The sequence below is a fragment of the Spermophilus citellus genome (genome assembly GCF_964194105.1).
Source record: "Spermophilus citellus genome assembly, chromosome: 3".
NCBI lineage: Eukaryota > Metazoa > Chordata > Mammalia > Rodentia > Sciuridae > Spermophilus > Spermophilus citellus.
The window spans coordinates 125,317,249-125,342,389 of NC_138184.1; the positions used below are offsets into that span (position 1 = coordinate 125,317,249).

Consider the following 25,141-nt stretch of genomic DNA (forward strand, 5'->3'; position numbering starts at 1 on the left):
AATTTATGTAATGCTGAGGATTGAACTCAGTACCTCACACATGCAAGGCAAGCACTGTACTACTGAGCCGTAACTTTAGCTCCTTTACACTTAATTCAATTTCTTTAATTATTATCTATCTACAGATGATGGCTTAATATCTCAAATTAATTTAGGTTGTGTGTTCATGAAGTATTAGTTCTGTAAAACATTAACAGGCATCAGTTATTGTTAGTTGCGGAGCAGGCTGAACAAATGTTAGCTTCGCTTGTTTGCCTGAAATCTGCACATTCAACCCCACTCAAGGTTGAACACTGGACTTCCACCCCCAGGTGCAAGGGAAACCCACATCTGACCCCTGCCAGGGCTGCCTGAAGACAGAAGATGATACCCTTAGCAACTACTGTATGATACAATCACTGTATGCTAACAAGGCAGTTTGCAGACCCAGAGAGCCTATTAGATTTTGGCTATAAAAACTCTCTTCTGCCGGGCTCCCCTCTCGTGCTCTCTCTTTCTTCTTTCTCTTGCTTTTGCTCTCTCACTCTCTTCTCTCTTTCCTGCTCTCTTGCGCTTTCCTCCCCCCTTCTCTCTCTCTCTCTCTCTCTCTCTCTCTCTCTCTCTCTCTCTCTCTCCTCCCCTTCCCTGTTAATCAGACACTGCCACAATAAAGATCTCTTGGTCACTCCTAGTGTCATGGTCACTTTCCTTTCAGTTATAATGAAAATACAAAGTGAAACTAACAACAGTAAAAACATATTTAGCTTGTATATAATTTTGAATTTTGGCTGAGTTATACATTTTATTTCCTATATGAGATCACAGTAATCTTTCCAATAAAATTGATCTTTGAATATAACTTTAAACTAATTGAAATCTGAACTACTTTGAAGTCATCTGACATGCTATAAGGTGGGAGGCAGAGCCTTATCTCAGGTGAGGCAGGGCTCTTTACAAATCTTAGGTAAAGTGTTTTAGCTCTGAAGTTGATCTTTATTTCTTTTTTAAGATATCACTTTATAAAGTTTACATATATTGTTTCCTGAGTCTGTATGAATGTCAGCTAACACAATATGACATACATCTGAAACATGAATCAAGGAAGGGCTGAGAGCTCTTAACTTTTCTTTTGTGTGGAAAAGTGACAAAAATGTTTTATAATATTAACCTTTAAATAGATTATTACTTTATAAAATATCTTTAAATTTTTATATCCCAATGTAAAAGGTAACATAAGGTTTGGTTACAAAACATCAAGTAATATAAATAAATCCCCAATAAAATTCATTATCCTTAAAAGAGCATGCTACAGGGACACTGCCACATCGATGTTCATAGCAGCACAATTCACAATAGCTAGACTGTGGAACCAACCCAGATGCCCTTCAATAGACGAATGGATAAAAAAAATGTGGCATCTATACACAATGGAGTACTATGCAGCAATAAAAAATGACAAAATCATAGAATTTTCAGGGAAATGGATGGCATTAGAGCAGATTATGCTTAGTGAAGCTAGCCAAACCCTAAAAAACAGATACCAAATGTCTTCTTTGATATAATGAGAGCAAGTATGAACAGAGCAGGGAGGAAGAGTAGGAAGAAAAGAGTAACATTAAGCAGAGACTTGAGATGGGAGGGAAAGGGAGAGAAAAGGGAAATTGCATGGAAATGAAGGGAGACACTCATTGCTAAACAAATTTTGCTAAACAAAATTACATATAAGAGGTTGTGAGAGGAATGGGAAAATAAACAAAGAGAGAAATGAATTACAGTAGATGGGGTAGAGAGAGAAGATGGGAGGGGAGGGGAGGGGGGATAGTAGGGGATAGGAAAGGTAGCAGAATACAACAGTCACTAATATGGCATTATGTAAAATTGTGGATGTGTAACTGACGTGATTCTGCAATCTGCATTTGGGGTAAAATTGGGAGTTCATAACCCATGTCAATCTAATGTATGAAATATAATATGTCAAGAGCTTTGTAATGTTGTGAACAACCAATAAAAAAAATGTAAAAAAATAAATAAATAAATAAATAAAATTACCATTACAGACAACTTTAATTTGGAGAACACCAGCTTGATAAAATGTTCCTTTAAACCTTTTACCTTAAAGACTTGTATACCTTAAAGATATGAATACATTTAATCTGTAAAGAAGAGTAATCTACTACACTTTTGTTGGTGTTTTATATTAACTAAGGTTAGCTTTTAAAGAAAAATCTAGACTCTGTAATGTAGGACAATACTTTAAAATAACAGTTGCTCTTTAACCACAGATGTACAAACCTTAATTTTTCCAAGATTAGTTGCTCTAGGGAATAAAACCTAAGAGACACAATGTAATTAATATTTTTAGAAGTTTTTGTCATTTTTTTTTAGAGAGAGTGAGAGAGGAGAGAAAATGAGAGAGAGAATTTTTAATATTTATTTTTTAGTTCTCGGCAGACACAACATCTTTGTTGGTATGTGGTGCTGAGGATCGAACCCGGGCCGCACGCATGCCAGGCGAGCGCGCTACCGCTTGAGCCACATCCCCAGCCCGAAGTTTTTGTCATTTTAACATATAAATACATCAGTACATTAATGTTTGTCTGTAGGGAACAACCTTGGATAGTTTTAACTATTTGTGTTACATATATAACCAACTTAATTACATATAAGCCTTTTAATATTTATCTTTTACTTATAGACTTTTATATTACTTAATTAGACCCTTTTGTTGTTTACTTAGATGTATTATATTTTACCACATAAAGACTTTTTTTAACCTGGAAACATTTTTTTACTAAATATTCTTTTATTTTTAGAACCTTTTAATAATTTTTAATCTGTTGATCCTTCTTTCTGTTTATACCTTGAAATAATCCTTATAAATTTTAGAATTTAGATAAATTAATCCATTTTAATAAGATGAAATCCTTTGTTATTTACAGTAATGCAGTTGAAACCTCTTGACTCCTTGTATGTAGAATTATACCTGTTGGGACTTTTAATTTATAGTAAACTTGTTTTTATAATAACACAAAATAATTTTAAATTTCTCTTTAATTTACCAAGTTATGAAAACACCAACATTGTTTAAGTATTGTACCTTATGGAATTTAAGGAGTTAAAAGCACTTGATATTATATTTAACAGTTAGCATTTTAACTTTGTAAACCAATTAGATATCTCTAATAAACACATCTATGATTAATTTCATACATTTAGATCTAATTTACATATTTTTTTGAAAAACAAGGTATCGGACAAGAGTATTGAATAGCATTAGTAAATTTTTTTCCTGTTGAAGAAAAATCCTAGAGACAATGGATATTAGACACTTTATAGACATTATACCTGTTTAATCAAACTGTGCATTAGTAACTTTAAAGACATTTGTACTTGTATTTATTTTCCCAATTTAAATTGAACCTTTTAAATCATATTAACAAAAGTTATTTGGATCCATTTTTGAAAATTTTGATTTATGAGCTCATATGTCAATTTTTTTGTAACAAATATATGTAGACATGGCAATACATGTAGTCAGACAGTACACCGGTGCACCCACACAGAGCAAACAGACAAATGAATGCCTTGTAGCTTATTTTTTAAAACCAATTAGATTGAGAGTTAACCCTTGTAAATTGGCCTTAGAATGAAGCAGAGTGTAATCAGGAAAACATATTAACCTAGGCATATTGGATCAAAATTATGAATTTAACAAATATAGAATTTTAAAAGTTTTTCAGTGCTTTTTCCTGAGGTGGTCCTGTTCATCAAAGCTGAAAAGAGTTAAGGGAACATAGACAAATGAAGTGGTTTTATTGTTTTTCCTGAAGGAACTTCCCAAAGACACAGCTCCATTGGTCTTCTTGGGAGAGTCCCCCAGGTTGGGGTCCATTTTAAACTGGTTTTTCTGGTTTCTTGGGTAGCGGCCACCAAATTTTAGCCTGAGATTGAAAAATCTTTGGACTTTTTTTTTTTTTTAATAGTTGGGAGTTATTTATGCTTGCAAATACTGAGAGACAAAAGCCAAATTTCCTAGACAAAATTATTCTTTTTTTTATACAATTCAGGAATAATAATTTTATAAAACATTTTAGTTTTAATCTGTCCTCTATAGGAATGGCCCAGTTCCTAAATGAAGGTAATTTCCAGAATGCTGTTTTTTGTTTCTTTGTTTTTTTACCTTTAGCTTTTACTTTTGATAATTCTTTTAGTCCTGTTGGCACCACTTTACATTTTATTGCAAGCTTTAGTGAGCACAGTTAAAACCATTTTAATCATTTTTTCCCATTAGAAACAAACTGAGGTAGAAATTAACACAGAACACAAAGGGAACAAACAAAAACAAACCAACAGACAAAGTCCTGAAAATTGTTAAGAAAACAAGTTAAAGGGGTACAGGGAGAGATCTCTGTAGGGCATCCTTATCCCATGATGTCGGTGCAGCGAAGGAGTCCTGATGAAAGAAGAGCGGTTATGAGAACAAGAAAAGGACCCACACACAACACACAGATAAATACAAGACAAACACACTGGACAAATGACAAATAGCAAGGCAGATGCTGGAGAAATGACAAATAGCGGAACAGACACAACAGGGAGACCTCTAACCTCTAATGGGGCAGAGACCACATCTCTTCCTGCCCCCAGGCACAGGTGAGACCCCACTGGGAGGCCTCCAGGGACACAGTGACAATGTCTTGTCCTGTCCTGGGAAAGGTGTAAGCAATTGCATCCAATCTGACCTTTTCCCCAGAGGAGTTGATCTGACAGGCCGGCAGGAGGCTTTTCAGAGTGTCCTAGGACAGATTGGAGTCGCCCTGGGAGTGAGGCTGAGGAATGTCTCTCAGGAACTCCCCTCTACTCTGGGGCCGGCCGAGGTCCAAAGGCCTGTCTTTGGAGGCAAATTTGGCGTGAGGGTAGGGAAGAAATGGATCCCGGACAAGCCCCCAGATATTATAGTTAAAGCTTCGTCCTGGGGTTTCATAAACTGACTTCCAGACCCCTCATGTGAAATCAAATCAAACCTGTATTGAAGCACACTGTTGGTGACTGACCATAACATAAAGCTATTCCCCTGATCAACCCCGAACAATTGCAAGGGCGCTCCTTATAAGCCTGAAAACCGCAAAAGGGATGTTCGGGGGTCTAGCCAATGCAAGCAGGCCAGGTTACAGAAGCGGGACAGGACAGTCAAGTGGTGAGAAGCCTAACCAATCACAGTTAACCCAACCACCCCTGTTACAGAAACAGAGCCCCATTACCCTAGTTACAGAAACAAGGCCCCATTAGGTAGTTCCGTGTTCTTAAAGGTTTCTATAGCAAAAGGAAAAGAGCATCTTGCCCCAGTCATGACCCTTCTACTTGGCATGGTTGTTTTACAGAATGGAGACACAAAACAAAATGGAGTCACATTTGCTCCTACTATCACAATTGTTTGCTGTGAATTGATTATGTCTATTGCAGTGCCTAGCATTAAGGATTGTCGTTTTCTTGATTCAGAACCTACAGAGTGAAATTGTGTTGAGTAATTTGAGTGAATAAAGCATTGAAAGGGGCAGAAGCGCATGGACATTCTTTATTTCTCCCCTCGACTGCATATGTCACAATTTTGCCCCCTTGTGACAGGGTTTGATGATGTTTTTATTACTTGGTTGAGACTTGAGAGTTCTTTTTTGGATATATACTTGCAAGTATCTTCTCTCAGTCTGTGGCCTTTTAGCTTTTTCATATAAGTTTTCACCAAGTCAATTTTCTTTTTAAAATTCTGATGAGGTTAATTTATCTATTTTCTCTCTTATGGGTCATCTTTTTGTTCCCAAAGCTCTAGACCTTAGGAATTTTATCTTATGGGTTTTTCTAAAATCTCTAAAAGTTAATAATGTTATGCTTTATATTTAAGTTCATGGTTTATTTTTAGGTGTGATGGTTGGGTGAACATTCCTTTTTGTTTGTTTGCTGTGAGTATGGCAGTCCAGCTGTATTTGTTGAAAAGGCTACTTTTTATTTCATTGCTTTGGAAACTTAGGATTTAGTTAAGCATATTTGTGTGTGTGTATTTTCTGAGTTTTCCATTCTGTTCTATTCATCAATGTGGCTATCTCTGCTTTCTCAAAATTATACTTCTGATTATTAACCCTGTGTCAATACTCAAAAATATTGGATAGAGTGATTTTCTCATTTTATTCTTTTTTATTAAGATTGTTCTAGCTCTTATAAGAGCTGAACTTCTCCATTTTATCTATTTGGTGTTTAATCATTTATTCACTTACTTTTGCAGTACTGGTAATTGAACCCAAAGCTTTGGGATGTTAGGCAAGAGCTATAGCACTTTTACCACTGAACTCCATCCCTTACCATTTATTTATTTTTATTTTGAGACAGAGTCTTGCTAACTTGCTAAGCTGTCCTGCTTGAATTTGCAATCCTTCTGCCTCATCATCTTGAGGAACTGAAATTAAAGGTGTGTCCCACTGTGCGTGGCTCCATATAAGTTTTGGAATAACTTATCTATTTGTACAAAATCATAGTGGGCTTATTCATAGGGGTTGCATTAAATCTATAGATGATTTGAGTTGTGTCCAAGCTCTCTCTTTTAATCAGACTTTGACTGCTCTGAATCCTCTTTCTGACTGGGTTCTCACCTCTCCTTAGTCCAGAGTCTTTGCCATGCAATCCACTTATAGCAAGAAGCCTGCTAAGTTGGTGCTGTTGTTTCAAAATGGCTTGAGTCTGTACACCAAATATTCAGGTTTTGGGAACTTGGTCCCCTGTGTAATGATGTTGAAATGGTTGAACTTTTAGAAGTGGAGCCTAGTGGGTGATAATCAGATCCTGATGGCACTGCGCTTGGAAGGGATTAATGCTGGTCCACAGAACTTGCTTTTCCCAAGAACAGGTTGCTATAAAATAAGTTTAGCTGTCTTGGCTCTTTCTCTCTCTTGTTTTTCATTTCATCATTGCTCTTTTCCACATTGTGATGCCATCCACCATGAGGCCTTTACCAAAGTTAAAAAAAAAAAAAAAAACAAGCAGATGCAAGTGTCATTCTCTTAAAACCGAACATTAGCTAAATAAATCTTTTTTATTTATAAACTGCTCAGCTTTGGGCATTTTGTTATAGACACACAAAATGGACTAGTAATTTGGGAAAAAAATCCTCCTTTTTTGGATACCTGATCAAATTCTTCATCCCCCAGACTAGATAGCTCATCACCTTGGCCTGTCTTCAGCTAGAACTTTATTCTGGCTAAGCCAGAATTCCCCTAGCCCTGACATTTCCTCTTATCATTTCCATTCACTAACTCCCAGTGTTCTCCTTGCCTATAAATTCCCACTTGCTCTTGTATTTGGAGTTGAACCCAATCTCTCTTCCTGCTGTAAAATCCCATTGCAGTAGTTGGTATACTAATTGCATTATCCCTGAATAAAGTTTCCCTATAGGAGACAGTATAATCTTTACAAAGTTCCATGCATAGGTTTTTTCCTTAATAATAGAAACTACATTTTTACTATGTTGAGCCTTCTACTACATGAACACAATATGTTTCTCCATTTATATCGGTCTTTTTTTTTTTAAAAAAAAAAAAAACTTCTTTGATCAGCATTTGGTAATTTATAGCATACAGATCCTATAAATATTCTATGTGTATGCCTAAATTAGCGTGCTCTGATAGGCAATCATAATCTCTTTTGAGGGCACACCCCTAATAACCAGAAGACTTCTGCAAGACCCCACCTCTTAACAGTTAGTTCCATTACCTCTGTTTTAGCTTTGTTGCTGCCATGATTACAAGACTTAACAAGAATAATTAGAGGAGGAAAAGTTTATTTGGGGGCTCACGGTTTCATAGTATAGTTCAGGTCTTTTGTTCTGCAACCTTGATGGACTCACTGATTTTAGGCAGGTTTTCTGTAGGTCCTTTGGGATTTCCTACATAGGTAATCTTGTAATTTGCAAAGAGAGTTTTCTTTCTTCCTTTTCCATCCATGAACTTTCTGTTTTCTTGTCTTGTTTGTACTACCTTGGCCTTCCAATACTATCTATGCTAAATAAGACTGGTGAGAGTGGAAATTTTGCCTTGATCTTGATCATTGGAGAAATATAGCACTCAGTTTTTTGCCATTAAAAACAGTGTTAACTATGTTTTTTTTAAGATGTTCTTCATCAAGTTAAGGTAGTCTCCCTCTACTTCTAATTTGCTGCAATTTTTTTAAAAAAGTCATAAATAGGTGTTAAGTTTTGCCAAGTTCTCTATGTCATTTCATAGAAACATAATTTTTCTTCTTTAGGATGATTGTATGGTGAATTACATTGATTAACTTTTTAATGTTAAACCAGACTTGCAATAAATGCCACTTGGAATACTACACAATTCATATTATGTAATCATATAATACAATATAATAATATATTGTAGAATATATTTATAATTGTATATAATTGTTTTTAAACATTTTGAGATTTTGTTTGAATTTGTTAAAGAAGTGTTTTTTTTAATCTGAATTAATGGGAAATCTTAGTCAGTCGTTTTCTCTATGCATTCTGTCTTTGTCTTAGAATAATCGAGCATCTAGAATCAGTGAGCCCAGACAGGTTGCAGAATAAATAATACCTGCCTCATAAAATGAGTTGAAAATGAGTTGGGAAACATTCTCTCTTAATCTCTGAAAGAGAGTGTACAAGAGTGTGTTAATTCTTTCAACATTTATTAGACATCTCTATTGAAACCATCTGGGCCTGGAGATTGCTCTTTAAAGAGCTTTCTGGTTGTAAATTCAATTTCTTTAGTTGTTACAGAACTGTTCAAACTGCCTACTTCACCTTTGTTGAGTTTTGGTGGTTTGTAATTTTGAGAAATTGGTCTATTTCTTATCATTAAATTTATGAAGGTTAAGTAATTCCTAATATGTCCTTATTCCACTTGAAAAGTTGCAGGGTCTATCATGATATCCTCCATTTCATTCTTATATCGGTGATGTATATCTTCTTAGTCTTTCTAGAAACTTGCTAATTTTGAATTTTTTTTGAAGACAAGCTTTTGTTTCTTTGATTTCCTCTGTGATTTTCCTATTTTCTATTTTATTGATTTCTAATCTTTGCTTTCTTCTGCTTACTCTGGGTTAATTTTTCGATTTTTGAACAGTTTCTCAAATAGAAATCTTAAAAACTTTCCTAGTTTTTAATGTAAGCATTTTAGTCCTATCAACCCCCCTTTCAGCACTGCTTTGGCTACATCCTAGAGATTTGGATGTATTTCATTCTCATATTAAATTTAAAATTAGTTTCTGATAAATTGCATATATTTGGGTTATAGGTTTTTTTTAATTTTTGTTTTTCTCATCTTTTTTTTTTTTAATTCACTCTGCCAATCTGGTTTTTGGTCAGCATATATGTACCATCTGTGTTTAATTATCAATGTTAGTGATTAATGTTATATTTGCAGTATGTGTCTTACTTCTCTGTTCTTTCCTCTTCATGGGCTGCATACTGTCTGCCTCAGCAGCTCTCCATGGGGAGGAAGAGCCTCAGGCTAGAGAGAAAAGGAGACTACATCCTTTGGCCATTTGTGGTTGGAACTCCTTATCAACCCTCTTTTTCTGCTCACCTGATATTTTCTGTGGAGTTTTCTCCTGTAGTATTGGTGGTACTGCCTGCCTAAGCTGCCTTCTGTTGCTGGTTTGGGGATCAGAAACCTCAGGGTCTTGTTTTTCTTCTCCTAGTGAATGGGGAGAACTGAGATGTCTCACCATGGTGTTTTGCCTTCAGTCTGGGGGTCCCACCCATCAGCTCAGCACCTTCTTACTATCTTTCAGATTCTGTTTGATTGTTTCTTGAGTTATGGTCCCTCATTGCCTAACCTCAAGGATATGTTCTGAGAAGTGTGTCATTAGATGATTTTGTTGTGTGAATATCATTGTGGGTTCTTACACAAAATAATATGGCTCCAACATCACCAGGTGATATAATCTAATAGGACCAATATTGTATATATAACCAAAACCACTCAAGCCTATATTTCCAAGGTTTACAGTCATACTCATTGGGAAGGAATAGGAAAAAAATGTATCTACGCCACCTTGTCTAAATGAAAGTATACCATTTTGATACTGACCACCAATTTATCACAAAGAATTTACATTATTTATGTATATATCTATCTCTTAGGCTATACAAACTTCATGAGGGTAGAGATTTTGTTTTAATTACTACTGTATATGATGTTGATAAATAAATACGTGTGAATATATTTTAAGTAAGATAGATCAATAACCACCCAACAGAGGTTCAATTAGATCATCATAACATGCCTGACTCTTTAGCCAGCAGTGCACATTCCATGAATAAAATGAATAATGGAGGTAGCATGAGGCAATACTAGGTAGGTGCTCAGAACATGTTGCGACTTTCACTTCTTCTTTTCCAAAGCACATTGGCCTGAGGGCATCATATATTTTACAAAGCAGTAGGCTTCAGCTTGGGCAGCACTGGGCTTCCAGTAGTTCTGGAATATTCCAAGAGTTTCACAACCCCTCATCACTAAGCATTGTCAGTTTTGTTGGGTCTTTAATTTTAGCCTTTCTGGTGTGTGAATAGGCATAGCTCATTGTGTTAATGATTTTGATTTAGATTTCCCTGAATGGCTAATGATACTGAGCATAATATGTTTATCGATCCTTAAACAATATTAAGTGTGTTTAAGGCTAATGCTATTTTTCTATTTGATTTCATTTTTTTTTCAACGTTAGGAAAAGGAGGTTGGCAAACATCAAAGTACAATAAAACTGAGTTTTGGCCAAGATGAGGACCAACTCTCTTATATTGCCAGTAGGAAGATAAGATGCTATGCCACTTTGGAAAATAAACATTATCTGGTAAAATTAACAATATCTATATCTCATGACCTAACAATTCCAATCCTAAGATTTAAGCTTTTTTTTTGATGAGAACCAATAGCTGAAAACAACAGAAATGATAAAGAAATAGGATTCATTCATCTAATATAATAATGTACATTGTATAAATAACAAAACTAAATGAGCTGGGTACGGTGGCACAGGCCGGTAATACCAGCAGCTCCAGAGTCTGAAGCAGGAGGATGGCTAGTTCAAAGCCAGCCTCAGCAAAAGCAAGGCACTAAGCAACTCAGTGAGACCCTATCTCTAAATAAAATACAAAATAGGGCTGGGAATGTGGCTCAGTGGTTGAGTGCCCCTGAGTTCAATCCTCGATACCAAAAAAAAAAAAAATGAAATGACTATGAGGTCAATACGTGTGATAACACGTAATGTTGGTAAAACAAGACAGACATGAACTCATACTACGATTTTTTAAAATTGAAAACAAAGTGGAAAGAAAGTATGTTGTCATAATAAAGAGTCTAACTATAAAGAAGAGCAGGAGGTGAGTTTCTGAAAATCAAGAGTGATTGCTGGGGTCAGGGTCAGGAGGGGTGGATTGTCAATAAGGAGTATAGGGATGGGAGGACTCCTGGGGGCTGCACTATTCCATTTTTGGACCTTAACTGCAATTACAGGAGAGTTTAATGTATAAATATTTGTTGATTTGAACATTTATGAGTTAGATGCTATTCAATATGTGCTATTTTGTATGTGTTATTTTCTAAATTCAAAAAGTGAAAAGATAGAAACAAAACCCCCAAATATTTGTTTAATAGATCACTTACTATTTGTGACAGTCAGTTTATGTGTCAGGTTGGCCAGGCCACTTATTCTAGTTTGTAGTCTTTCAGTCAAGCACTAATCTAGATCTTTCTCTGAAGGTCTTTGGGAGATGTGATGTGATTAATCCACAATCAGTTGACTTTTAGTAAAGGTTATCCTAAATAACCTTGACGGGCTTGAATAGTTAAACAGAAAGTACAAATAGTTCACATATACTCCCCACTCCCAAATATTCACAGTCTCTCTTACTGTTAACTTCCTGAACCAGGGTGGTAAATTGTTATAATTGATGAGCCTACACATCATTATCCCTCAAAGTTCTTAGTTCAATCTTGGTAGTGTACATTCCACGGATTTGATTAAATTTATGACATGTATCCACATTGCAGTCTGGTACAAAATAGTTTCACCACAGTAAGAATCCTCCTTATTCATTCTCCTCCTGCTGATCTTTTTATTGCCTCTTTAGTTTTCCCTTTTCTAGCATGCTATATAGTTGGAGTCACACAGAATGTAGCCTTTTCAGATTGGCTTCTTTCACTTCTTTTCACTTTATCCATTCACCTACTTTAGGACATCTTTGTTGCTTTCAAGTATTGCTAATTATGGATAAGTCTGCTCTAAACATCTGTAGGCAGGTTTTATAGACATAGATTTTAAACTCCTTTGGGTAAACACCAAGGAATTCAATTGTTGGATTATATGATGAGTATGCTCAGTTTTACAAGAAACCCCTGAAGTGTCTTCCAAAGTGGCTATAACATTTGCATTCCCATCAGCAAGGAGTTTCTGTTGTTCTACATCCTCACCAGTGTTTTGTGTCATCAGTGGTCTTGATTTTGGCCAGTCTAATAGGTTATGTAGTGGTATCTGATTGTTATTTTAATTTGCATTTCCCTGATATGGAAGATCTTTTCAGATGTTTATTTTCCAACTGTCTATCTTTAGTGAGGTGTCTGTTAAAGTCTTCAACTCATTTTTATATTGGGTTATTAGTGTTCTTCTGTTGAATTTTAATAGTTCTTCATATAATCTGAATAACAGTCTTTTTCAGATATTTCTTTCGCAAATACCTTTTCCTACTTCATGGTCTTTCTTTTCACTCGCTCAACAGTATGTTTAGGGTTCTCTAGAGGAACAGAACCATCAGAGTCTGTCTGTCTGTCTGTCTATCTATCTATCTATCTATCTATCCATCTATCTATCTGATTATAAAAAGGGGATTTGTTAGATTGGCTTACACAAGCAGAAGTGGATAGTCCCCCAATGGCTGTCTGCAGGCTGGGGAGCTGGAGGAACCAGTAGCTGCTCATCTAAGAAGCTTCAGAACAAAGGAATCAATGATGTGGCCCCAGTCTAGGACCAAGGGTCTGGAAACTTCCTAGAGAGTCACTGGGCAGAGTCAGCTTTGGAAGAGTGAAGGAGCTGGAGTCTGATGTCTTCAGGTGATCCAGCAGCAATCAAGAACATGCCAAAGAAGAATAGAGCTTGTGACTGCTGTGGCTTCCTTGTTGTTTCAATTTTTTGTTCCATCTAAGGCTCCAACCTATTGGATTGTGCTGCCTACACTTAAGGTAGGTCTCTCCTTCACTTCAACATCCCACATCCAATCATTCCTAAGAACACCCTCACTGAGACACTTAGAAGCCTCATAAACTTTGCATTTCTTAATCCATTCAAGTTGAAATTCAGATTAACCATCATACCATGTTTTTGATAAAGCAGAAGTTTTTAATTTTATTGAAGCTCAGCTTATTAATTCCTTCTTTCATGGGTCATACCTTTGGTGTTGTATCTTAAATGTCATCACCAATGTCACCTGGATTTTCTTCTGCTATTTTTCGGAGTTGTGTAGGTTTGTGTTTTACATTTAGGACTATTATACTTTTTTTTAATAAATTTTTGTGAACACTGTAAGTTTTTTGTCTAGATTTTTTTTCTTTTTACAAGTGGATGTTGATTATTCCAGTACCATTTGTTGAAAAAGTGTTATTTCTCCATTGGTTGCCTTTTCTCCTCTGTCAAAAATCAGTTGATTATGTTTGCATGGTCCATTTCTGGACTCTCCAACTCGATCCGTTGATTGATCGTTCTTTTTCCAATAACACATTGTCATGATTACTATAGCTTTTTAATGGGTGGTGCCAGTCCTCTGGCTTGACCTTCTCCTTCAATATTGTGTTGCCCATTCAGAATCTCTTGCCTCTTCTTAACCATTTATCAACTTGCACAAAATTACTTGCTGGGATTTTTATTGAGATTGTGTAGAATCTGTAGATCAAGTTAAGAAGGCTTAATATATGTTCAGTCTTCCTATCTGTGAATGTTTAATACCTCTCCATTTATTTAGTTCTTCTCTGATTTCTTTCAAAGTTGATTTCTTTCAGAGTTGTGTAGTTCCCCTTATATGATCCTGTACATATTTTGTTAAGATTTAAGTGTTTCATTTTTATCATATATTATAAACATTATTGTGGTTAAATTTCAAATTCTACTTGTTCATTATTGGTATACATAGGAAAGTGACTTTTATATGTTAACCTTGTATTCTGCAACTTTACCATAATTGGTACTAGTTCCAAGAGTTTTGTTTCAGGGTTCTGTTTGTGTTTTTGTCTTATCTTTTAGATTTTCTGCATAGATTCTTCTTGTCTATCCCAATCCACTCAGGATGCTTTAACAATATATCATAAACTGGATTATTTATAAACAACCATAGTCTATTTCTCACAGTCTGGAATTCAGAAAGCCCAAGACTAAAGGATAGGTAGATTTGGCGTCTGGTGAGAGCCCTCTCACTGTGTCCTCACACATAGTGGAAAGCACAACGGGTCTTTTGAGGTCTCTTTTATAAAAAAAAAAAACACTAATCCCATTCATGAGGGCTTTACCCTAATAACCTAATCCCCTCCCAAAGCCCCTCAACCTCCTAGTACCATCACAATAGAGGTTAGGCTTCAATATATGAATTTGGAGGGGGAAAAAATGTTCAGACCATAGCACTTACCAATCTATTTAACTTTTACTTCCCTGTCTTATTACATTAATTAGGACTTCCAGTATGATATTAAATGGTCAAATGGGACATTCTTGCCCTATTCCTGATCTTACCAGGAAAGCTTCAGTTTCACACCATTAAGTATGTTTTTAGCTTTAGGTTTTTGTAGATGTTCTTTAAAAAAAAAAAAAAAACTGGTCTAAATCCAAAGCTAGGAATATTGCAAGAAGGTCTGAAGCTTTTCATTAGTCAATTCTTACTAAAGAACATGCAGGCCCACCAGAGTCCTAAGGAAGCCAGCATGCTGAGGTCTCTGTAGGACAAAGCTGCCCTGAGAATGTAGGGGTGGGCATCTAACCCAGAAGTATCCTCTGTGACCCCCCCCCACTGCCGGCCGGCCTGTTTTAGAGTGTGGTGGAGTTATATCATGGTTTGTCTTATTTAAAATGGTATGTATTGAGATAGTTTTTTAAAAATCCAAGGTTGTATTGTGCTTGTGCATTTCATAACATTCAAATAACTAAATATGTTCTTTAGGGGTGGCAGAGAAAGGAGGGAGGGAGGGACAGACTATGTACTGTACCCGGGAGACTGTGGTTTGGTTTTTTTCCCAGTACTGAGGATTGAACCCAGTGACATTGTACCACTGAACTACATCCCCAACCCATTTTACTTGTTATTTTGAGACAGGATCTTGCTAATTTGTTTAAGGTCTAGCGAAATCACTGGGATTGGCCTCTAATTTGCCTCAGCCTCCTGGGTTCTGGGATTAGTCTGGAAGCAATTCTAGAGAACTGGTATTTCTTCCTTAAATGTTGGTCAGAATTCATTGGTGAATTCACCCGGGCTCTCTGCTCCTTTTTAATGTATGATTCAGACCATTTTTTAAAAAAAGATTTTTTTTTAGTTATTGATAAACCTTTATTTATTTATATGTGGTGTTGAGAATCAAACCCAATGCCTCACACATGCCAAGCAAGTGCACTACCACTGAGCCACAGCCCCCAAACCATTTTTTAAGATGTCTCATGGAGCCTAAGTAAGGCCAGTGTAGGGGAGCATAGTACTCATTCCCCTCTACCATCACATCTTTAGTTCGTGACAGTGATTTTTGCTTTCTTCCATTTTTTACATAGGAACAGTTGTTGAGGTTGCTCTATGTTCCCCTTCTTAAAGCTCTTCTGTCACCTTTCCCTTTTCCTCTAATCCTTCGGCTCTGCTTTCCACAGAGCTCTGCCTCCAGGCCCATTTCATCTTCATGAGATGAGAAGAATGAGGTTCAGAGAAGTCAAAACCTTGTTCCAGCTCTTTGAAGTAAGTACATGTGAGGTTGTGGTGAGCTAAGGTGTTCAGATGCCTACCAGATAGAGGTCAGGACACAAGAAGGGTATCTGTGTGGGTGGGTGGGTGGGTGGGTGGGTGTACACCATGCACACCATGCACATGTGTAGTATGTGAAAATCATGTTACTTTAAAAATCTCTTTGTTGATTTTAACTGGCAATTTATATGTAGTGTGAGCTTGATTTTTTTTTTTTAAAGAAATAACTCATTTATTTCAGAACAAGTGGATGGAATTGCAAATTTCCTGTTTTCATAATAAGTTTGCTGTATTTTACTGACCAAAAAGTTAATTTACAAGACTCATTTTTTAAATAACAGACCCTTGCTCTTCTAGGTGAGGTCAAGATTTGATCAGTAGTTCTTTCTCCAAATTTTGTCTTCTCTTTTCGTAAGCCTCAGGTTTCTGTTACTATAATAACCTAAAAAAAAGAACTAAAGAGTTCCATACTTCGGCTGTTTCTCATGATTTTTCTCATTAAGGTGGGAATGTGTAGGAATGAGGTAGGAATTAGGTAAAAAAAGAAAGAGGAGGAAAGGGGAGAAAAAAAGTAAAAAACTTACTATATTGGTATATTGTTTTTATTCGATACATACAGCCATTCACATTCTTACATATTGCATATATGCCCCCATACTACCATAAGTTTGATCAAACAATATAGATATAAGTGCTCACGTAGGCCAGTTAATGAATTAATTTAAAACAAATTTTAGCTGAGCAAATGCATGATAAGTTAATTCTGGGAAAAGAAGCTAAAATATCTGTGACCTCATTGGCTTCTTAAAAACTTTCCTGTCAAAACTTATTTAGTCAATGAATTAAATGTCAAAAATATAAAACTATATTTTTAATGCTATATGAATAACAACATTTATAAAACAACAATCTTGATTCTTACAAAGTTTTTGTTATACCTACTAAATTACATATTAAAATTAAATATATATTTTTTCCTAGATGATACAAAGTAATAAGTGTTTAATATAATGGACTTCAGTTTATTCTGAAAGTATTAGCAAAAATTTAAGACTAGCAAATGTTACAATGTTTTATATTAAGTTCTTAAAACATCAAGGTATAATAAAATCTTTTTAAAATCTAAAAGATATCACCATATTCTGGAATTTTGTTTTGTAACAGGAAGATTACTCCTACAAAGAGCAAAGAACAGAAGATTCTTGAAGCTTATTCTGTTGATCTTCTAGTTCAAAATCTCATAGAAATTCCATCCCACCACGGGGCACACAGGAGGTGTGGATTAGTCCCAAGACATTGGGATGTTACCAGGCCAACAAGGGAAAGGGTAATAGAGGCCATGGTTGTGTTTACTGACGATGTGTTTAACACCCTAGAGAAAGGCAAGAAACAAAAACCAACGCTTCCACCGTCTATGCCACAGCAATGCCAAATATGCTACAAGATGAATTGTTCTGTAAAAATCTATATTAATAATATACAAATGGGAGCCTTATAAATACAGCCCTGATTTGTATTATAGTTAGCTACTAAAAATATCATTGTAAAAATTACACCCAGGTTTATTTGAGCTCTGCTGGTGTCGATGCAGCTGGAGATGCTTCTGGGCCTGCAACACAAAGTAAATACATGAGTAGACAAAGGTAATGTTTTAAATACATTTTTTTAAATCACTTATTAATTTTAAATAAAAGAAAGTAACATTTCTGTACCTGTTCATGAGAACTGAACCCAAAGTTTACACAAAAACTAGCATAGAGTCTTACTTCCCAGGACCAGTTGTACATGGAAAACATGAGAAAACAACTTTGGCACTGGGAGAAAAGGACAAAGTGCCCCATGAATGACATTTACTTTCTGAGTCATGCTTGTCCATGCCAGAGAGATTCTGGTACCAACATGCTGAGCAGAACTGAACAGCGTGAGCACAGCCTCAGGGAGGCGACTGCACTTAAGTCATGTGCCTCTTCCTCAGCTGGAAAGCAGACTCTATGCAGCCTCTGCCCCTCTCTTCCAAGTCTCATGTCCCTTCACAAATGTGAGCAAGCCTGCCAAAGTATAAAGCCGAATCCGTAACCTAAAGGTCACCTTTCCTACACAACACAGCATTTACGCGGGTAAAGTAACAATAATCACCTTGTGTCCCCTGGAAGGAAGAAAACATTAATAAGAAGCCTGGACCAGATTTATTTCCAGAAAGTTATGGCAGGAGCTCAAAGTGGAGCATTTTTCTAGCCAGAAGGAAAAAGGCACCATCTGGTTTGGATAATGTTGTTTATAAAGTTTAAACCACAGTGGACAGGGGAGAAGTAGGAAACAGAAGAAGTCAGGAAGTGGCAGAAATAAAAAGGCAATGGGAGTGACAGAGAATGTGGCCCCATCAGCCCCAGCACAGGGGGAGGGAGGGGGCTGGATTTCCATGGTGCAGCCCTCCTTGCTCACATCCACCAAGCACTTTTCTCAGATTATAGGCACTTGGCTGTTTATTGTGAATTTTGTTAATTTTGGATGGTTAAATATCTCTCTGGAACCAAACAGCTAATGTTGCTAACGTAGCCCATGGGTTACTTAATACCTAAATGATATATTTTCTGACAGAAACTTGATAAACTTATACCAATACTGAGTGGTAGTCCTTTGACTGTATTTTGTTATTAAGGAAGAAAATTTTATCTACTCAAAACCATTCACCCTAACATATTCCATGCGGGTGAACCTCTGCAGTCACCACCTGTGTATTTCTAAACTGTGTGTGTGTGTGTGTGGGGGGGGGGGGGGGATATTCCAAAGTTTACAGATGAAAGGAATAATGATCAGACAGGAATAAATGAAATAGATACTTAAAAAACAATAGAAAAGACCAATAAAGCTGAGAGTTAATTTTCTGAAAGCAAACTGCAAATATTTAACTAGACCAAGAAAAAAATAGAAGACTCAAGTAAAACCAGAAATGAAAGAGAAACTGGGTGCGGTGGCACAGGCCTTTAATCCCAGTGGCTCAGGAGCCTGAGGCAGAAGGATTGCAAATTCAAAGCCAGCCTCAGCAACTTAGTGAGGCCCTAAGAAACTTGGTAAGACTCTGCCTCAAAATTAAAAAAAAAAAAAAAATTAAAAAAAAAAAAAGGCTAGAGATGTGGCTTAGTGGTTAAGTCCCTTTGATTTCGATCCCTGGTGCCAAAAGAAAAAAAAAAAAACAATATGAAAGAGGACACGTTACATTGATACCACAGAAACACAAAGGCTCATGAGATGACTTATGAACAATTACTAACAAATTGGACAACCCAGAAGGGATGGGGAAATTCCTGCAAACTTAAAACCTATCAGGATTGAATCATGAAGAAAAAAAAAAAAAAACCTGAACAGATCAATAATGAGGAAGGAGACTGAATCCTTTATATCTGTAATAATAAGTCTCCATCACAGGAAAGTCCAGGACCTGATGACTTTACTGCTGAATTCTATAAAATATTCAAATTTCAATTCTTATTAAACTCCTCCAAAAAAGTAGGGGGAGAAAACACTTTCAAAACATTTTATGAAGCTGGGCACAGAGGTACATGCCTGTAATCTCAGCAGCTCAGGAGGCTGTGACAGGAGGATCTTGAGTTCAAAGCCAGCCTCAGCAACTTAGCAAGGTCCTAAGCAACTCAGCAAGACTCTGCCTCTAAATAAAATACAAAATAGGGCTGGAAATGTGGCTCAGTGGTCATGTGTTCCTGAGTTCAATCCCTGGTACCACCCCCCCCCAAAAAAAAAAAACCATTTTATGAGATCCACACTACCTCATACTAAAGCCAGACAAAGATATTACAAGAAAATTACAGGTGAATATCCCTGATGAACAAAGATACAAAAACCCTCATCAAAATACAAGCAAGCTAAAATGAGCAGCACATTAAAGATATCTACATTATTATCAAACAGATTTATCCCTGGGATTCAAGAATGATTCAAAACACACAAATCAATAAATGTGATTTACCACATTGATATAATAAAGGATGAACACAATGATCTCAGCATACCACAGTGATATAGCCACATTAATAGCAGCATAATTTACAATAGCTAAATTATGAAATCAACCCAGATGCCCATCAATAGGTGAATGGAATAAGAAATTGTGGTATATGTACAATGGAGTTCTACTCAGCTATAAAAAAGAACAAAATTATGGCATTTGCTGGGAAATGTATGGAAATGGAGAATATAATGCTAAGTGAAATTAGTTAAAATCAGAAACTCAGAGATCCAATGTTTTCTCTCATATGTAGAAGCTAGAGTAAAATAAAGGAAAGGAGGAGGGAAGGATATGATAACATAAAGACCTAATTAAATCACTGGTCACAGCAATCTGAGCCTGTAAGCCCAGCGGCTCAGGAGACTGAGCAGGAGGTTCCTAATTCAAAGCCAGCCTCAGCAACTTCCCGAGGTCCTAAGCAACTCAGTGAGACGCTGTCTCTAAATAAAATATAAAAAAGGGTTGGGGGGGCTGGGGATGTGGCTCAAGCGGTAGCGCGCTCCACCGGCATGCGTGCAGCCCGGGTTCGATCCTCAACACCACATACAAAGATGTTGTGTCCACCGAAAACTAAAAAAATAAATAAATAAATAAATAAATATTGAAAAAAAAAAAGGGTTGGGGATATGGCTCAGTGGTTAAGAGCTCCTGGGTTCAAACTTTTTTACCAAAAAAAACCCTATAAAACAATCAAACACAAATTATTAGATGAGTGAAAGGAAGTCTATCAGAGTAGAGGAAGGGGAATTGGAGAGGGGAGAGAGAATGGGAGGGAAAAGGGAGAAAGGAAATGGGGGGAATCATGAACTGAAAGAGATTTCCATGCATGTATAAGTTTGTCAGGATGAACCCAAATACACTGTAACTACAAAACAATAGTAATAATAATAATAATAAGAAGAAGAAGAAGAAGAAGAAGAAGAAGAAGAAGAAAACTATGTGATCTCCTCAACAGACATAGAAAATATATTTGATAAAATTCAACATTGTGACCTGATAAAAACTCTCAACAGATTAATTATAAAAGGACTGTTCTTCAAGATAGTAGATGCATATATGACAAGTTCTTAACTGACATCATACTAAATAGTAAAAAAGGTGGAAGCTTTTCCTCTAAGATAAGGAATGAGGCAAGGACACCCAATTTCATTACTTCTATTCATTATTGTACTAGACATCCTAACTAGACAATTAGGCAAGAAAAATAGATAAAATTCATCTAAGTTGGAAAGAAAGTAGTTAAACTTTGCTGACAATATAATCTTATTTATAGAAAACCCCAAAGGACAACATGAAAAAAATCTGTTATAACTGATTAAAGAATATATTAAACTTGCAGAATGCAAAATCAACATCCCAAAATCAGTAGCATTCTATACATTTAACAAAGAACTATCCAAAAAAGAAACTAACAAATCAATCTGATTCTCAGCAACATCAGAAAGTTACTTGGGATTAAATTTAATCAAAGAGATGTAAAGCTTATACACTGAAAACTTTAAGTCATTGATGAAAGAAATTAAGATACAAATACATGGAAAGATATTCCATATTCATTGATTATAGGAATTAATATTGTTAAAATGTCCATCCTGTTCAGAAGTATCTACAGATTCAATGAAATCCCTATCAAAATTCCAATGACATTTTTCACAGAAACAAAAAGAGAAACTCTAAAATTCATATAGAACCATAAAAGACCACGAATAGCCAAAGCAATCTTGAGCAAAAAGAACAAAGCTGGAAGCAATGTGCAACCTGATTTCAAAATATATTACAAAGCTAGAGTAATCAAAACAGCATGGTACTGGTACAAAAATTGACATGTAGAACAATAGAATAGGATAGAACCTCCAAAAAAAACCATACATTTAAAGTCAACTGATTTTTAACAAATGTAACAAGAATGCACAGTGAGAAAAGGACAGTTGCTTCATTAAATGTTGTTGGGAATACTAGATATCTACATTCAATAGAATGAAAATTGAACCCTCACTTCACACCATATATAAAAATCATCTCAAGCTAGATTGAAGTCTTAAATCAAAGGCCTGAACTATAAAAGTAAATAGAAGAAATACAGGGGAGAATCTCCCAAACATTAGTCTTGGCAATGACTGTGTATATAGAACACCAAAAGCACAGGCGACAAAAACCAATAAGATCACACCCAACTAAAAACATATGGACTGCAAACGAACCAATAAGCAAAATGAAAATACAGCCCATATAGTAGGAGATTATGTTTGAAAACCATACATGTGATAAGCAATTAATATCAAAATAAAAAATGGGCAGGCAAAAGACCCGACAGATATTTTGTTCTAAAGAAGACATACAAATGGCCACGAGGCATGTGAAAAAATTTTCAATATCATTATCATCAGGGAAATGAAGGTTAAAATCACAATGAAATGTCATTCCATATTGGACAGAATGGTTGGTTTAAAGAAAATGAAAGAACAATGTTGGCAAGGATGTGGAGAAAAAAGAGATCTTTGCATACTGTTGATGGGACTGTAAATTAGTACATCCATTAAAGAAAACAGTATAGAGGTTCCTCAAGAAACCAAAAATAGATCTACCACATGATACAGCTATCTCACCACTGCTTATATATATCCAAAGGAGCTGAAATAAGTATATCAGAGAAATATCTAACTCCCATTTTTAGTGCAACATTGTTCACAGTAACCAAGATATGGAATCAACCTAAGTGTCATCAACAGATGACCAGATAAAGAAAAAAATGGCATACATACACAATCGAATACTATTCAGCCATACCCAGAGATAATTCTGTTAATTGTGACAACATGAATGTACCTGGAGGACATGATGCTAAGTAAAATAAGCCAAGCACAGACAAAGACTATATGATCTCACGTGTAGAATCTAAAAATGTTAAACTTAGAAGCAGAAAAGTAGAAAGATGGCTATCAGAGGCTGGAGCTAGGGTATTGAAAGTATTTGATAAAGAATAGAGAAATGTTGGTCAAAGTGTATCAAGTTTTAGTTAGAATAAATATATTCTAGAAATCTGCTACACAGCAAGGTGACCAGTTAATGATAACATATTGCATATTTCAAAAGTATATATGGCACAGGCTTTTGGAGTCAGAATACATGCAGTTTGGAGAAGGCTTCTGAAGGCTGCTCAGAGGCTGCAGTCTCAGATTTAAGAACTCTCTGCCCATTGATTCTTTTGGGTAAAACTCTTTGTATTTCAGTGCAGATCCATTTCTCTATAAATACTCACTTGAAGGAGAAGACTCTGCAATAAAGAATAAATCATTTTTCAGTTTAATGGGAAAGTCCAAATATTAAAGTAACTCTTAATTATTCGAAGAATTAGTAAAAGACTGTTACTTAAAACAACAGTAAGTCATAAAACACCATCAACTTAGTAAAGTTCAAAAGGGCACTTTGAAACCACATTTTGTGCAAACTTGTCACTCATCTCCTCCATCAGGATAAAGGAGAGAGTCAGCCTGTTAATTGGCAGATGTCCCTCCACCAAAGCAGCCAGGAACTGGCTGTGGAAAGCCAAGCAGAGAGCTGCTCACAAAAAAAAAAAAAAAATTGGAACAAGCCCTTCAAATCCTTCAAATGCCTGAGCAGACGTGACATGCCTTCTTCCCCCTAATCAAAGAAATAAAGACCCAAAAACAAACTAATAAGCCCAGGGGCAAGTGGTCAATAATTAACAGAGCCATGGAATAAAAGCATAATACTCGATAGGCTTTAAGGTGCACACATCCAAGAAAATGAGACTAATTCTCCCAGTGACTCTTAAAAAGCAAAAATTAATATAGTGTTTTGAACATCTAATTACAGAGAAATTTCTAAATTATTCAAAACTTAAGACATGCTGATAATGGAGCAATTTCAAATTTTTGAGTTTGAATTTGACATTCTTTTTGAGAAATAAAGGGCTTTCTGAGAAGCAGTCTTGAAGAAGACTGGCTGTTTATGTCAAAGACCAGCATTGTAGGACCATAACTGTTTGGATTCAGGAGACTAACATTGATATTATTTTATATATTAAGTGTTTGTTACCCTACATGGAATATCAAAATTTCTAATGAAAAAAAAATGTGAAGCCCCAGAAGTCATGGATTTTTCTTACATATTAGCTTTGCTTGTATTTTCTTTATGTTTATCTGTAACCTCAATTCTCCTGTGGTTTTGAAACATAATTTCTCAATTACTTATTTTCCATTATGAGATGCAACGTGAGATAAGAAAGTTGCCTGCTGCCACCCCAATTAATGAAAATCTGCAGGACATACCACTTGCCGGGTGCACCTCATCTTGAGCTTTCTCAGAGCCTTCAGGATCCTGGGGTGTCTCTGTATCCTGGGACCCTTCTGGGTCCTGTGTGGACTGAGAGGACACTGAGGACCTGGACGTCTTTGGCGTCTTCTTGTGGGAATCAGCTCGCTGCTGCTGTAACCATTCATCTTTATAGCCATTGCTAATAAGTTTGGAAAAGTTTGTTGGGGAACTGGCTTTTTGACCAGGCCTCAAAAAGAAAAATGAATGTTAAACTTAATTACAAAGGTTAATGAAAAAAGCAGAAACAGTATTCAGGGAACACACTGATAATAAGTCAGCTGCCTAACTAGCTCTTATAAAGTATAAGGGAGCTCTTGAGCGTTCTCTCTTTCATTCCTTCTCTCTCTCTCTCTCTCTTTCCTGACTCTCCCATCTATCTTTATCTCTCTGGGTTTGTCTCCCTTTGTCTTTCTCTCATCTCCTTCTTCATTTTTTAGGATAAAAATCATATTTTAAAAATATCCCTTGTACATGGGTGAGAATATGTTTATTCCAGTTTCCAAAACTTTTCTTGCTGTTAGCCAGTTACAAGTTAATAATCATTCAAACATTTGATAGGGAAATCTTTAAAAACACCACTGTTAATCCACAATGGATTGCTCAGAATTATCACACCTTTAAATAATTATTATTTTTCTTAATTAGTTCTCTCTTGCCCTTATTAAAGATTATCTGCCACCATTCTGACATGGCTTTATCTCCTATCATTTGTCACTGTTCACTTAGAATTTCACCAGCTGCTGCAGCTCCGTGGATCAGGGCAGTTGACATGGTGGAGGCTGCGTAAGTGTTCAACTCAA

At 36.0% G+C, this 25,141-nt stretch overlaps 1 protein-coding gene across 14 annotated transcripts in view; it reads right to left on the minus strand.

Moving 5' to 3' along the window:
- Positions 1–16,565: 16,565 nt before the first annotated feature.
- Positions 16,566–25,141, minus strand: part of LOC308643887 (uncharacterized protein C7orf57) — a 65,616-nt gene continuing 57,040 nt past the window's right edge. For 12 of the 14 annotated variants that reach the window (XM_081284288.1, XM_081284297.1, XM_081284294.1 and 9 more), the window contains 2 exons: positions 24,296–24,528; positions 16,566–17,588 (listed from right to left, as the gene is read on the minus strand). In XM_081284288.1, the coding sequence (XP_081140414.1) occupies positions 17,542–17,588; positions 24,296–24,528 (280 nt within the window). In that variant the 3' untranslated portion in view covers positions 16,566–17,541. The other 2 variants (XM_081284291.1, XM_081284290.1) reach the window with 2 other exon arrangements.